We start from the raw sequence: 13,869 nt of genomic DNA, 5'->3' as shown, positions 1-13,869 counted from the left end.
AATTGGATTGAAGTGAGCTTAAATGGACCAAAATAAACCAAAATGCATCAAAATGCTACATAAAAGAAAAGTAACAACAATAAATACTCCACTCTCAACTTTTAGAGATTATATAGATTATAAATTAATTTTATATTTGCAATTGGTTCTAAAGAATAAAAACTAGTATCAATAGAGGTTGACCATTTTTTGGCTTGAGCACTCGCTCAATTTTAAAGATATGAAATTTTTTAGTTGTATTGTGTTCTATAGTGAAGTTTTTTCTTAATCGCGGTAGTTTTGAACCCACTTAAAACAAAAATGATATAATTTGATGGGGAAAAAAAATTAATGAGTATTGTCGTAAAAACAAATTATAAAATTTAGTAAGCCAATATTCTCATGAGAGAAGTACATAGGGAATAAATTTAAGATCACTTTTAAAAAAAAAAAAAAAATAGATCTATTTGTAATAACATATATTCCGAAGGCAGAGGGAATCAGAGAACCGGAAATCTGATGATCATCTAGAAGATGCCACTATTTTTGTTGGAAAAGAGATTCTAGAGAGAGAGAGAGAGAGAGAGACAGAGAGAGAGAGAGAGATGGGAGTGAACAGAAGAAATAATTGGGGGACTCTGTCCATGAGGCACATAAAAATCTCCATGAGAGGTGACATAATGCTTAAATCATGAAATGAAATGCAAGATCTCCGTAGGTATATACACTGTAATCATTTGACATAATGCAGTAATTACTGCCAACAATTGGAGAATCTAGGAATTTAAGCACGCTCAGTTTGATAAGATGTTTCACTCGAAATTCCTGTAGCATCCCACTAATCCACAAAATATTACCAAAATAAAGGGTAGAATTAACTATACTTAACATACTGCACGCTTGCTATGCACCACGTAACCCTAAAACAAGTTATAATGAATGAATTCGAAAAGGAAAAGAAATGGACTCAAGAGAATTCCTTTAAGAAAAGTTCCATGCATAAAATCCACTTTTCCCTCAGTATCACAATGTGAGGACATCAAATACCAAACATTATTTCAACAATAGAACTGCACAAGCGTATCTTGTCAACAAAAACAGGTAGCACGCCAAAAAGTAGAACTGCACTAGTACCCTATCATCCTTGATTAAAAAAAAAAACCCAAGCAATTCAGGTAATAATGCAGATTGCTCCTATTTTCAATACATTAGTTTGTTTTTCCATCAAACGTAAATCAGTGACATCCTAAAAACTGCATATAAAAAAAGGGCAATGAAAAAAAACCCCAGTATCACTGACGTCACTGCTCCAACTCCTCAAGTCTTCTATATAAACTAACCTATAAGGCACGAAAGAGAGAATTAAACAAATCAGTAGCCATAGCAGTTAGAATGCACCCTACAGAAAAATAACATAAATACTGTCATTTCTTACTTTGAGAAGCTCCTCTTCGACAGCACTTTTTCAATCCATTACCGATGGGAGTTTTTGGAACAGGTATTAGTTTCCCAAGAACAGCAAGGGGCCAACTGAATGGGGAGAGAGAGAGTGAGAGAATATTCCATTAGTTAGGGGAAGAAAATGGAGATAAGCACTTTAGCCTATAATACTATAATAACACATGGCTATGGTTTTTACATGTTCATAACGGTTGGATGGAGTTTTCCAGGTTTACCAATGACCATCCAGAAAAAAGAGATTCACTTTGCAGAAAAAGTTCCTAACAAAGTTGAGATGCAAGATGCTCAAAAACATTTACAACGCCTTAAAACCACTTGATATTATTACCAACTGACCTTATGATACCAATAATGACAGAGATCAGCCAGTGAGACCAACTCAACCTTACTGTTGCGGTGAACTTCCCAAGAAACTCGATGATAAGAACCTAAACAACAGCAAGAAATGTGAATTCCAAAAAAGATCCATAAAGCCAAAAGGCACATAAAAAATTCTGTACAAGTCTTCACCTGAAGCACAACTGTTGCTCCCACTATCCCCATGAAAAGATAGTTTTTAGTAATTCCTTTGAACACGTTAAATTCATCTGGCTTTCGAGCATTAAATTCATTGAAAATCTGCAGTTGGAATAATTAATTGAAAACACTTAATAGCTAACAAATATCACTCATGATATACCAATTTCCTAGCCAAATGAGATCAGCTTGGCTGGTTAACTTTACAGACACAAATGAATCACATTGGAAAACTAGCAGATAAACAATAATGAATGGCAGTCAGGATATTTTTATCAGCCAATTAAAATTGTTAAATAATTGGATCACGAATGGAGTTAGCAGCACCAGTGTGCCATCCCCACCCTAAGAAGATTTCATAATCCTGACAAGTGCAAGTGTTCCTGTAACACACACAAGCACACCACTTTTTTCTTTTTCATTTTTTAAAACAAAGTTATAATCACACACAGCCACAGGACTGGGTAGTCTGTGGCTACAACTGCTGGTTTTTAGCATGTGTAATGAGATAAACAGAGATAAAGATATCAACAAAAAGTAAAGGAATTACATGGGCAAACTTATTCCTTAGAAACAGAAGATTTTTATATTATATATATATATATATATTTTATAAAATTTTTAACTCTCACACACACATAGAGCTGATCACTCCCAGTGAAGAAGCATGAAAGAACTTGTTAGGCATGATGATCAAGAGCTTCATTAAGACAGCTTTAAAGGAGTTTTCTTGTCATGTGTGTAGAATTGGAATAAAGCCAGACTGAAATCATTTCATTTTAATTCTCCAAGGGGCTAAATCAAGTGGTCTGAGGAAGCCGTGCATGTCAAAGTAGCCTATATATATATAGTAAACCTATTTAACAGATTTCTGAGAATGTAGCTATAGAACCTTCTGTGAAATAATGTTTAAAAGAGATAAATATGCCCCAGAATATCCAGACAGATAGTCAAAGTCAAAGAAAGAAGCTTAAATAACTAAAACTTCATTTCTTTAAATTGAACAAGTCAAAAATTACCTGACAAAGTACAAAGGCATTGAATATCAAAGTATTCTTCACTTTGGTGGCATGGGCGATTGTGTCACCCTTTAACTTCAGTATACTTATACCTTGGAAATTGAGGACAAGCAGAACGGTCACTTGATATAGAGCCTGCAATTTCCAAACCAACATTAAAAATGACCATTAACATGACAGACAACTGAAAGACAGTTTATGAACTGAAATTCCCTCAACAGTAACATAGTACTGGTCACAAAGAAACAAACAAAACACATGTACCTGTATCAGCAAGTTCCTCCACATGATATTTGTTATAAGAGGTTCTCTGAAAAACAGACAATAATTCATTAAAGCATCAAAGAAACAGATATACAATAATTTGATTATTTTCAATGAAGAGCTCAAAATACAAGTCATGCCAGCCAATAAAAATTTAAAAAGATTTGAATAACCTTGGTAAAGATGACAAAAAAACAGAAAACTGTGAGTGCACAACCTGGTTGGATCCTCTAAAAAATTGGTCCGTAATGCCAATAAGAATACAATTTACCATTATAAAGTTCCTTTCAACAGGGGATAAACTATAAAGTAAATGACAAAACTTTAAAATCATTTTCCAATCCCATGGAAAGCATTGCATCACACTAAATTGAAATAAAACAATAGGCAACTTATTTTCAAGAACCCAGCATAAAATTACAGCTCCCATGATCCAAAAATTATTACCTTCGACCAACTGGAGGCCTGTCCATCAGGTGATCAGTTGGTGGTTCAGTAGCCAATGCTAGAGCTCCAAGAGTATCCATGATAAGATTAACCCAGAGAAGCTATACAACAAGCAACAAATGTTGAGCCATCAGCATGGGGCACATACATCCATGCACAGAGAGAGAGAGAGAGAGAGAGAGAGAGAGAGAGAGAGAGAACCTGCACAGCATTTAGTGGGACATCCCCAGAGGAAACTGCCGCCACAACATTTATAATCAGAGCTGCTACGTTTACTGTAAGTTGAAACTGAATGAATTTTTGAATATTTGCATATACAGATCGGCCCCATCTGACAACCTACATTACAACAACAACAACGAAGCCTTAGTCCCAAAATTTTGGGGTCAAAAATAGAAAATTATTAAACATTTTGCATTTTAAAATTAAAATATGACATTGTGGCTAGGATGATCCTAAAGACAAGCTCATGAATTAATGGGTCCCGAGTCTAATTCAATGGTGTCATTTAACAGAGAATAATAGAATCTTATATGTTCATAACAGAACCCTCAAAGGGCAGAAAGGTCAAATCAAATGATGATGAACATAAACTAACATGACACATTAAAAGCTGCAACGACCAAGGACAAATCTCTTTTGAGATAATATCCATATTTTTAAATAATACAACAAAACAAAATATTATATATTCATTCCAGTTCTTGCAACTATGGACCATTATTCCTAATCCTCTCTTGTTCTTTTACCTGTCCGGCCAAGCAACAGAAAACATAATGAAAGCAGTAGTCACATTTTACAACAAACGAAAGTTACAGAGAATTATCTTGAGGGCAGAAGAAAGCATTTTACAAGTTTTCAAGATCAAAGTTATGCATACAAGAATGAGGGAAACAAAACAGAGAAGAAATAAGAAGGCACGTATGTGACAAAGCTAACCTTCACAACAGAAGCAAAATTGTCATCCAAGATAACGATATCTGAGCTCTCTTTAGCAACCTCTGTCCCTGAAATACCCATTGCAAGACCGATATCTGCCTGAACTCCAGAATAATATAACACCAATCAACACTAAGAAGATAGATTTTTTTTAGACCATTTTATGTCAAATAAATTTCAAAATCTAACGGCAAAAACAGGGCTATAACAAGTAGCCAGTACAAATTGTACAATGAAAACCATTATTGCATGTGTGAACAGAGGCCTGGATCCACAATTAGTTTGTTTCACTCGCAAAGCCAAAGGATCCATTATATTGCTCTTGGGAGAAAAGCACATTTAAACAGGGGATTCTCAAAAATGAGAATCACCTAAGTAGATTGTATCAAATGGTATTTGCACAGCATCCAGACATCTATAATCAAATAGATTAAATTATAACGTACACCATTATTGTGCCGACTTTGTGAACGACACTTGTTCTTTTAAAAAAAAAAATTATAGTTGGGGGTGAGGGATATGAAGCTAGATGTCTCCATTGGAAAAACCAAGAGGTGCCAGTTGAGCTATGAGGTGGCAAATTTGTAAACAATACTACTAGTAGTAGTAACAACAGTAAGACATGGCCAGACAAAGAAGACTCCATAAAATGACACGAAGAAGACAAGAAGAATAGGAAGAAATAGGAGATGCTGTTAAACCTCATGTAGAGTAGGAGCATCATTAGTGCCATGCCCGGTTACAGCAACAACATGTCCCCTCTTTCTCAATACTACCAGTAGTAGTAACAACAGTAAGACATGGACAGACATAAGACTCCATAAAACAACATGAAGAAGACAAGAAGAATAGGAAGAAATAGGACATGGTGTTAAACCTCATGTAGAGCAGGAGCATCATTAGTGCCATCCCCAGTTACAGCAACAACATGTCCCCTCTTTCTCAATGCTTGCACAAGCAGAAGCTTGTCATTGGGAGAAGATCGTCCCATCACCTATACATTGGACAATACAGTTAATGTTTCTACCATGTTGACCACAATAAATATATATATTTTGGATAATTAAAAATATATAAATAAATAAACAATTTAATTAGTGGACATATACACAATAAATAAATAAATCAAAGATAATACAAATGTAGCAGATCATACAGATATCTGATCGACAATTTCTTCTCTCTGCAATTCTGGTAACTCACGAAATACTCTTCCTTCAATGAGAGTTGGCTCAGTAACGTCGTCATTTGAACCTAGAATTCCACATTCAGAAGCTATTGCTTTCGCAGTTTGAATATTGTCACCAGTAACCATGCGCACCTATGCATAGGAAAAAAAGATACTTCTTTTAATAATCTATATAAAATTTACAAAATTACTCTCTCTCCCCACACACACACTGCATACCATCATGATCATATATAACTATCAATAAAATAATGAAACCAAAAAAGCACGAGAGAGAGAGTGAGAGAGAGGGGTGCATTATCTCACACAAACTCTATGATAAGCTATTTTAGTGTAAATCACATGATTAATGATAGAAACAGGTCTTCAACATTACATGCGACTAAAAACTTTAGTACAGAAAAAAAAATACCTTAATGCCAGCATTTTGGCATAGCTGCACAGAAACTTTGACACCAGGTCGACAAGGATCCTGCATTGCATTGTCCACATAAGTTAAAGCCCTCGTACGGGGGAATTGACTTTCAAAAGGTTGATGCTATCAGTAACACACTTCAAGTAAAACCTTCTTGAAACATTTTAGATGATGCCCTTAAGAAACAAGCCCTCTTTAATAGAAAAAACTAAGAAACAAGATAGTTATTGGACTTTGTGAAATATCAACTGCTGCAACAAAATACTTATCAAAAAGAAAATGAATGCTACAAAAATAATGCAGACTAATTATACAAAATACTTGGTGAAATGAATGTATATAAGCATTTTTTTAGAGATATTTTAAGAACATTTTCCATGCCAGGAGTGCAAAGCACGGAAAGGAAAGAGGTATTACAGCAAAATGGCATAGAATCTCAACCAATATTCCCCTTCATAGAAGGACAAATGCTTTCCTCATTTCATACAACACCTATTAAGTTAAAGGAAAGTTCTATAAGACTGCCATACGACCAGGTATGCTCTATGGTACTGAATGCGGTGCTACTCAGAAGCAACATATTCATAAAATCATTAAAGTGAGTGTAATTGAAATGAGATTGTTAATATGGATAAGTGGAATTACATGGAAAGATAGGATCCAAAATGAGAAAATCTGCTAAAAAATAGGCATAGCACCTATTGATGAAAAGATCAGAGAATCTCACTTGAGATGGTTTGGTTATGTTCAAAGAAGAGCGACTAATACAACAGTTAAAAAAAGTGAACTGATGCAAGTTGAGGGAAAGAAAAAAAAGTAGAGGAGACCCAAAATAACATTAGTATAAGTAATTCAAGAGGACTTTTCCAGTAAAGGAGAGTACGAATTCAGCTAGAATAGGATGGAGGAATAAAATACATGTGGCCAACCCTAGCTGACCCTAAAAATTTGGGATTAAGACTTGTTTTTGTAGTTGTAGTAGATTGTACACACCAGTTAGGACCCGAACCAACAATTTTACCCTCAATCCAATTCTTAAAGGGGAAGGAGAGGTGCCAATTGAGTTAGAGCTTATCAACGAGAAGAATGTAAACCATAAATGGAAACATGGAAACATATACCTTTATGCCCACAATAGCCAGCAATACAAGGTCATCCTCAGGTAAGGCCCACTGATCTAGTTGCTCTTCAGTAGATGGAACCTTTTCCACTTCATATAATCGATATGCCATGGCAACACAGCGCAAACTACCAGAAGCCATATCTCCAATAGCTTTCTTAAAAACCATCGCCTGCAAACCAAGAAAAATTTCACCAAAGCAATAAAGTTATAAACAGAAACTTGAAAAATACTTGTACTAATTGTGGTGTGATCATAAAATACCTATTAAGCCTACGGTATTGCATGTTGGACTATTAAGAACTAGCATGTTCATAAAATAAGCATAGTTAATGAAAATGTTAAGGTAGAGATGTGAAAATGCAAAAGAAAGGAGATGAAATAAAAAAATTTAAAAAATAAAGACAGATCCTATTGATTAAAGGATAAAATAAATTCACATGAGGTGGTTTGGTCATGTGCAAAAGGAGAGAGATTGATGCAACAGTGTGGAGTGATTTATTTCAAGTCAAGAGAACGAAAATGTGTAGTAGAAGACTTACAATAACATTAGTAGAAAAAAAAATGATATGTTAATTAAGGAAGTGAGAGTAGGATTTTGGATAGTATAGAATGGTGGAGAGAACATGGGGCCAACCCGTATTAGTGTGTGACGGATCCATAACAAAAATTTGGGCCAAGGCTTTGTTTTCATCATTGCTCTTGATATACACCTTAAGAAAAGCAAACCTGAAACTGCATCTCTTGAAATTTTTTAAACAAAATAACATTTCTTGCAAGATTTAAAAATGAGATAGGTTCAAATCACACCACGTTTATTCTTGTTAATATCAGCTAAGTTTTTCAATTGATCCACTGTTGAATTACATTGATCCTATCAATAGGTATTTCATTTATAAAATGTTTTAAAGCTTTATTAGGGAAGTGGTTATGGAGATTTGGGTAGGAAAGGGACGCTCTATGGCGTCAAATGATAGAGGTGAAATCTGGTTGTGATTGGGGTGGTTGGTGTTCTAGCTCTTTCTCTGGTCCTTATGGAGTCAATTTGTGGAAAAATATTAGAAAGGGGTAGCACTCTTTATCTCGGTTTATTCTGTATGAAATTGGAGATGGATCAAAAGTGCAGTTTTGGCTAGATCGTTGGTGTGGAACTTCTCTCGTAGACCGCTATCTTGAATTATATAGGATTTGTCGTAGCAAAGAGGCAAGTGTCGCAGATCTAATGAGGTTCACCAATGGAGTCTTCCATTGGGAGTTTCAGTTTTGTAGGGAGGTGCATAATCGTGAATTGGAAGATTTCAAGAGTTTCATCAATACCATTTATTGTACTCCTGTAAGGGGGATCGGGGAGGATAAGAGATGTTGGCTGCCTTGTAAGAGTAAGGGGTTCACGGTTAGTGCTTACTACCATCTTCTAGTTGGCCATAGTGAGCAGTTTTTCCCTTGGAAAAGCATTTGGAAGCAGAAGATTCTCTCTAGAGTGGCTTTCTTTGTATGGACCGCAGCCTTGGGAAAATGTCTGACAATTGACAACTTAAGGAAAAGAAAGGTTTGCATTTTGGATTGGTGTTATATGTGCAAGTGTAATAATGAAACTGTTGACCATCTATTCCTTCATTGCCCAGTTGCTTTGGAGTTGTGGGATATGATTTTTGGTTTATTTGGAGTTTATTGGGTTATGCCAATGTCTGTTGTTGGGCTTTTTGCTTGTTGGCAAGGTCGTTTTGGTCACCATCGTAATGGAGTTATATGGATGGTTGTTCCTCATTGTTTGATGTGGTATATTTGGAAGAAGAGAAATAGTAGGTGTTTTGAAGACAAGGAGCGTTCCATGCCTCATCTCAAGCTTCTTTTTTTCAGAACCTTACTTGATTGGTTCTTTGTGTGGAGAAACCATCCTTTTTCTTCTATTTTGGATTTACTTGATTTTTGTAATGTTCGTTTTTTATTTGTTCACCCCTGTATACTTCTTGTGTACTTGGGTGCCTCTCTCTTTTTGATATCAATGAATCTTTGTTACTTATAAAAAAATAAATAAATAAATAAATTTAAAAAAAAAAAAAAAAAAAAAAAAAAACATATTTCCACCATATCATATCCTAATCTTTAAAAAATTAACTTTATCACCATATCTGGATCATATTGGACCTAGATAAAGTATTCATATCAATGCTTCATAAACTATGACACAAACTGTAAAATATGGAAAGTAATTACGCATCCAACCTTATCTTCATCCATTGCAACTAACTGACCCGCTGCATCAATATACTGTGTGCATGATGCTAAAACTATTTCAGCAGCCCCTTTCCAGTGAATATGAATTTGAGAGTCGGGCTGTAAACAAAGAAAAGAAAATGATAGTCATTAGTAATAACATTTTGCCATATATGCAAAACACATAGTATCAGTAGATTAATCCTGAAATTACACACAATGATTATTGAATTCCACCAAAACTTGTTTTGGACCAAGATGCTGGTTTCGTGGAGAACATCAGATCATAGATAAAGAATTTATATTTTTCCATAATAAATAAGTAAAGCTTTAAAGTCTTCTTTATTGACAGCACTTTGATCCTAATTGCTCATTAGTATTCTTCTATGTATCGATATCAAAACATGCAATAGGCAAAAAGGAATCATGAATTATTTTAATTGGAGGTGGATGGATCTATTAGTAGGTTGTATACACACAAGCATATCATGTAAAACATAGGGTAAACAAAATTCGTCAAGCAATGGTAGATTTCCATTCCTGCAGGGAGCATAGTGTGAAGCAATCACTACTTTAAGGAAGAGAAGGGGGGGGGGGGGTGAGGGGGAACAATAATGTTAAGCAAAAGATGACATGCGTTGTCAAGGGAACTACCTAGTGAAACTGCACTAAAATTTATTTAAATTGAGAATACATTAAAAATAGTATTGCTGAGAATATTCTACTAAAAAAGAATATTCTGTTTTTTCTTTTTAATGCCATTTTTCAGCAGGGAGGTTACGAGGTAGAGTATTAATTATTTTGAAAATTTGGGGGTGCCATGTTATTTCCTGAAATTCATTATAGCGAGTGTTGTTTCGCTATACCTCGGGGCTGTCATTGTAATTGACCATATAAATTAACTAGTTAAAATACAACATTGTTAAATAAAAATCAAATTAACTTAACTAAACAAAAAAAATTTAAAATTCTTGCCACTGAATGAAATTCTTAATTCTCTAGGACTGTACTGTTAAACTATCTTTCATTACTTTCTACACAATTCCTTGAACTTTTTTTTATTAATGGGAATCTGACATCATTAATAACAAATAAATAAATGGTCATACAAAGTGCAGAACCTCTGATTCTGCAGGGCTGTGAGTGATGGTTGGTAGACAGCCTTACCCCCAATTTTTGGAATCTGATCTCAGTAACATCAATAACAAAATTTACCTCTTTCAAAAACTAAAAAAAAAATAAGCAGATTACCATATTTACCAGCTGTATCTGAGATTTTGTTTCTTCACATATCAATAATACAAATGGTGTGGAAGAGAGAATAACATTGGTAATAACTATAGGTTTCAACTTTTTTACTGACACGCACACAGTTCCATAACCAGCAATTAAATTCCAAGAAGCAAGCTCAAATTAATCTTCTATTTGTTCCTTTGGTTTGTTATGCCTAATTTCAATCTAAATAGGGGTAACTACTGTAAATCCACTTGTGGTTAGGCCCATTTGAATAGTGCCTATCCGTCCTTTAAACTTTGTCACTTTACCCACTTAAGGTTGCCTCTGTTAGGACTCCTTAACCCACCTCAACTCCTCACCGTTAGAAACAGGAAAAAAAAAACATACAAAAAACATAAAGATAAAGATCTAAAAATTAGGGTTTGATAAAAATTGGCATCCCCAATTCCAACCTCAAACTCCAGAAACCCAAAGAAAAAAGGGTAGCAAGGAGAAAGAAGAGAATCATTCAAGGATCCCAGAAATCACTGTGTTATAAATTTCAAGCAGTTATCCTGCCATGTCAAGATTTCAGATACAAATTCTAATGGTCTGTTCTACAATAGACCTTATCTGAATATCAATTTCCCACCTAATGTCTGTCCACTGAAGCCACCGAAAGATTCTTTCTAAGATAAAGAATAAAAATGACATTAACATCCTGCCTCGATGGTAAACATGAAATGAAAATAGCACCTGGGAGTGAAAAAAAATTTAGAAATGACTAAACTTTGGGTCGGAAAACTCTAATGACCAACTGCTTTACCAGAAGACAATGAACTTCCAAAAACCTACCCCCCCCCCCCCCCCCTCCACCCCAACCACCACCCCAACTGCCAGATAAGAATGTTGACAAAAGATATGGGGAATCCATAGCCCCACCATTTTACTGAGAGGGGCATAGTTGGCACCACAGAAAACAGGAGTTGACCCAATGCCATAGTGGGTAAGGCCACCCATGAGGTTCGAAAAGAAGGCGAGGACCATGGCTCCAAAGGATGGTAGAGTTCCAGATCCATAATGAGTGCTCTCAAAATCTCAATTTTTTTTTCTTTTTGGTTTGCACTATGAAATTTAAGAGATTCCAGAAAAACCCATTTGCCAAAAACACCAATTTATTTACTTCTGAAACACAGAAGAAAAAACATTACAAAGGAGACGAACTTTCCAGATCAATGATGGGTTGCAGAGAGATTGAAAGAAAGTGATGAATAGAAGGAATTCAAGCCCAACCCAGTTGATAAAATGGCCTCCACCAATTTCGCTTGAGGGAATCCAGCAAGTAGGTCACGTTATATTGGAAACAAACAAGGCTTCGAAAAGCAATACATGAATACAACAAGCACCATTTCTGGTGTTTGAATCTGTACGTATGAATATGTGGGTATGAACCATGTGTTGGTGAAGGTGAATCTGAGTGTGTATGTTCATGTGGATTTGGCCTTGTTTGTGATGGTGGGTGTATTGATTTTCTTGTCATTGTACAAGTCATAATGTTAATATAAACACATCATATCCATTTCTGGGTTTTTATTTTAGTGTTCTACGGTCAAAGTTTAAAAAATTTCACAATTTTTTCCAATACCACTTTTTGATCTAAATTTTTATGGTTTTGTTATTTTATTTATTTATTTATTTATTTTGTTTTTAACGGTGAGAAGTTGGGTGAGAAGTTGAGTTATGGAGTCCTAACAGAAGCAACCTCAGGTAGGTAAAGTGATAAAGTTCAACCCACAGGTAGGCACTATTAAAATGGGCCTAACCAGAAGTGAGTTTACTGTAATTACCCCATCTAGATATCTTGATAGAAAAACTTTCTCTATTCAGTTCATAGTATTTTTTTTTCCCACTTGCAGATTTAATTTGTGCCTAAATCTACTTATCAAAAAAAAAAATTTTGTGCCTAAATCTCTGTATTCCAATCCACAATCAACATAGGCAATATGCCAAGAGTCTTGTAGCAAATGGCAATGTTTGGTCTCCTTTATGTGGGAAACCAAGCTTCAAATCCCCCTTCCCCCACTTGTTGTAAAAATTTAATTATTTAAAAAAAAAATCCAAAATATGCCATCAACAGGCAGCAATACATGTGTTGCATAGTTTGTGTAGTCTTGGGCAAGAGTCGCAATATTAAGAACCAAAAATAGAAAATATATAAGCAAGTATCATTTATTCCAGTTGCTGCCATGATTGATTAATATTTAAAGAAGAATATGCCTTCACATTACCAATTTTAGTGCAATGCCTCCTCGTTTTTTATCGGAGTTGAACGGGAAGACACGAATGACTGAAGATTCAGATCTGATGGCCTCAAAATTCATCCCCAGCTGTGAAGAAAAAAAACAGTCACTTAGAGTACTACTAAAAAATCAATTTACCAGAGAAGTGGCAAAAGTTATATAATTAGAGAACGAACCTTCACTCCCAAATTAAGAATAGCCTTTTCTGTTGGTGAACCAGAAAGCTCTACTCCACCACCCTGCAGGTGAGCAGTGACATCATTATCATACTATGCATAGGTTTTCTGCTTACGTTTTTGCAGAATTATTTGCTAAGAAAAAAGCGCACCTCAGACACATACACACTGCCAGTAGTGTTTTGTGCAATGCCTTCAATGAGTAAAGAGTATAACATGGAAGGCCACTCTGACTTGTTCTCAGGAGAATCAATCTTTTTCCCGCCAACGCAAGCCTCAACAACAGTCATCTATTAATAAAAGATAATATCACAATTAGTAAATATAAATTGAAGAAAAAGGACAATTGACTAAACCCCAACCATCCCCCTCCCACACCCTGCACAACCAAAAAAAAAAAAGGACCTCAAGGCAAGCTTTTTGTCCCAAAACACCCAGCTGCATTCACAATAGTCTCTTACTACCACAGCCACAAAACAATAGCTTCCATATCTCTTTCTTTTCATTTTCTTTTTCTTCTTTTTTTTTTTTTGCAGGGGGTGGGGGGGGGGGGGGGGGGAGTATTGTCTTGGAATTAAAAGATTTAACCAAATTTTAAGATTTTTATTAATC

General features: G+C 35.2%; 1 protein-coding gene across 8 annotated transcripts in view; it reads right to left on the bottom strand.

The window, feature by feature from the left end:
- Nucleotides 1-955: 955 nt before the first annotated feature.
- Nucleotides 956-13,869, bottom strand: part of LOC112017483 (calcium-transporting ATPase 10, plasma membrane-type) — an 80,398-nt gene continuing 67,484 nt past the window's right edge. For all 8 annotated transcript variants that reach the window (XM_065767195.1, XM_065767194.1, XM_065767193.1 and 5 more), the window contains 17 exons: nucleotides 13,410-13,547; nucleotides 13,258-13,320; nucleotides 13,070-13,168; nucleotides 9,576-9,686; nucleotides 7,351-7,521; nucleotides 6,227-6,286; nucleotides 5,782-5,946; nucleotides 5,503-5,619; nucleotides 4,626-4,724; nucleotides 3,888-4,025; nucleotides 3,687-3,787; nucleotides 3,240-3,285; nucleotides 2,976-3,110; nucleotides 1,951-2,058; nucleotides 1,777-1,868; nucleotides 1,415-1,509; nucleotides 956-1,319 (listed from right to left, as the gene is read on the bottom strand). In XM_065767195.1, the coding sequence (XP_065623267.1) occupies nucleotides 1,315-1,319; nucleotides 1,415-1,509; nucleotides 1,777-1,868; nucleotides 1,951-2,058; nucleotides 2,976-3,110; nucleotides 3,240-3,285; nucleotides 3,687-3,787; nucleotides 3,888-4,025; nucleotides 4,626-4,724; nucleotides 5,503-5,619; nucleotides 5,782-5,946; nucleotides 6,227-6,286; nucleotides 7,351-7,521; nucleotides 9,576-9,686; nucleotides 13,070-13,168; nucleotides 13,258-13,320; nucleotides 13,410-13,547 (1,743 nt within the window). In that variant the 3' untranslated portion in view covers nucleotides 956-1,314. The remainder of the gene's footprint in view (nucleotides 1,320-1,414; nucleotides 1,510-1,776; nucleotides 1,869-1,950; nucleotides 2,059-2,975; nucleotides 3,111-3,239; nucleotides 3,286-3,686; nucleotides 3,788-3,887; nucleotides 4,026-4,625; nucleotides 4,725-5,502; nucleotides 5,620-5,781; nucleotides 5,947-6,226; nucleotides 6,287-7,350; nucleotides 7,522-9,575; nucleotides 9,687-13,069; nucleotides 13,169-13,257; nucleotides 13,321-13,409; nucleotides 13,548-13,869) is intronic.

Source organism: Quercus suber, unplaced genomic scaffold (genome assembly GCF_002906115.3).
Source record: "Quercus suber isolate HL8 unplaced genomic scaffold, Cork oak 2.0 scaffold_783, whole genome shotgun sequence".
NCBI classification, from domain to species: Eukaryota; Viridiplantae; Streptophyta; class Magnoliopsida; order Fagales; family Fagaceae; genus Quercus; species Quercus suber.
The sequence above is the reverse complement of the archived record's forward strand: the minus strand, read 5'-3'. Positions and strand labels throughout refer to the sequence as shown.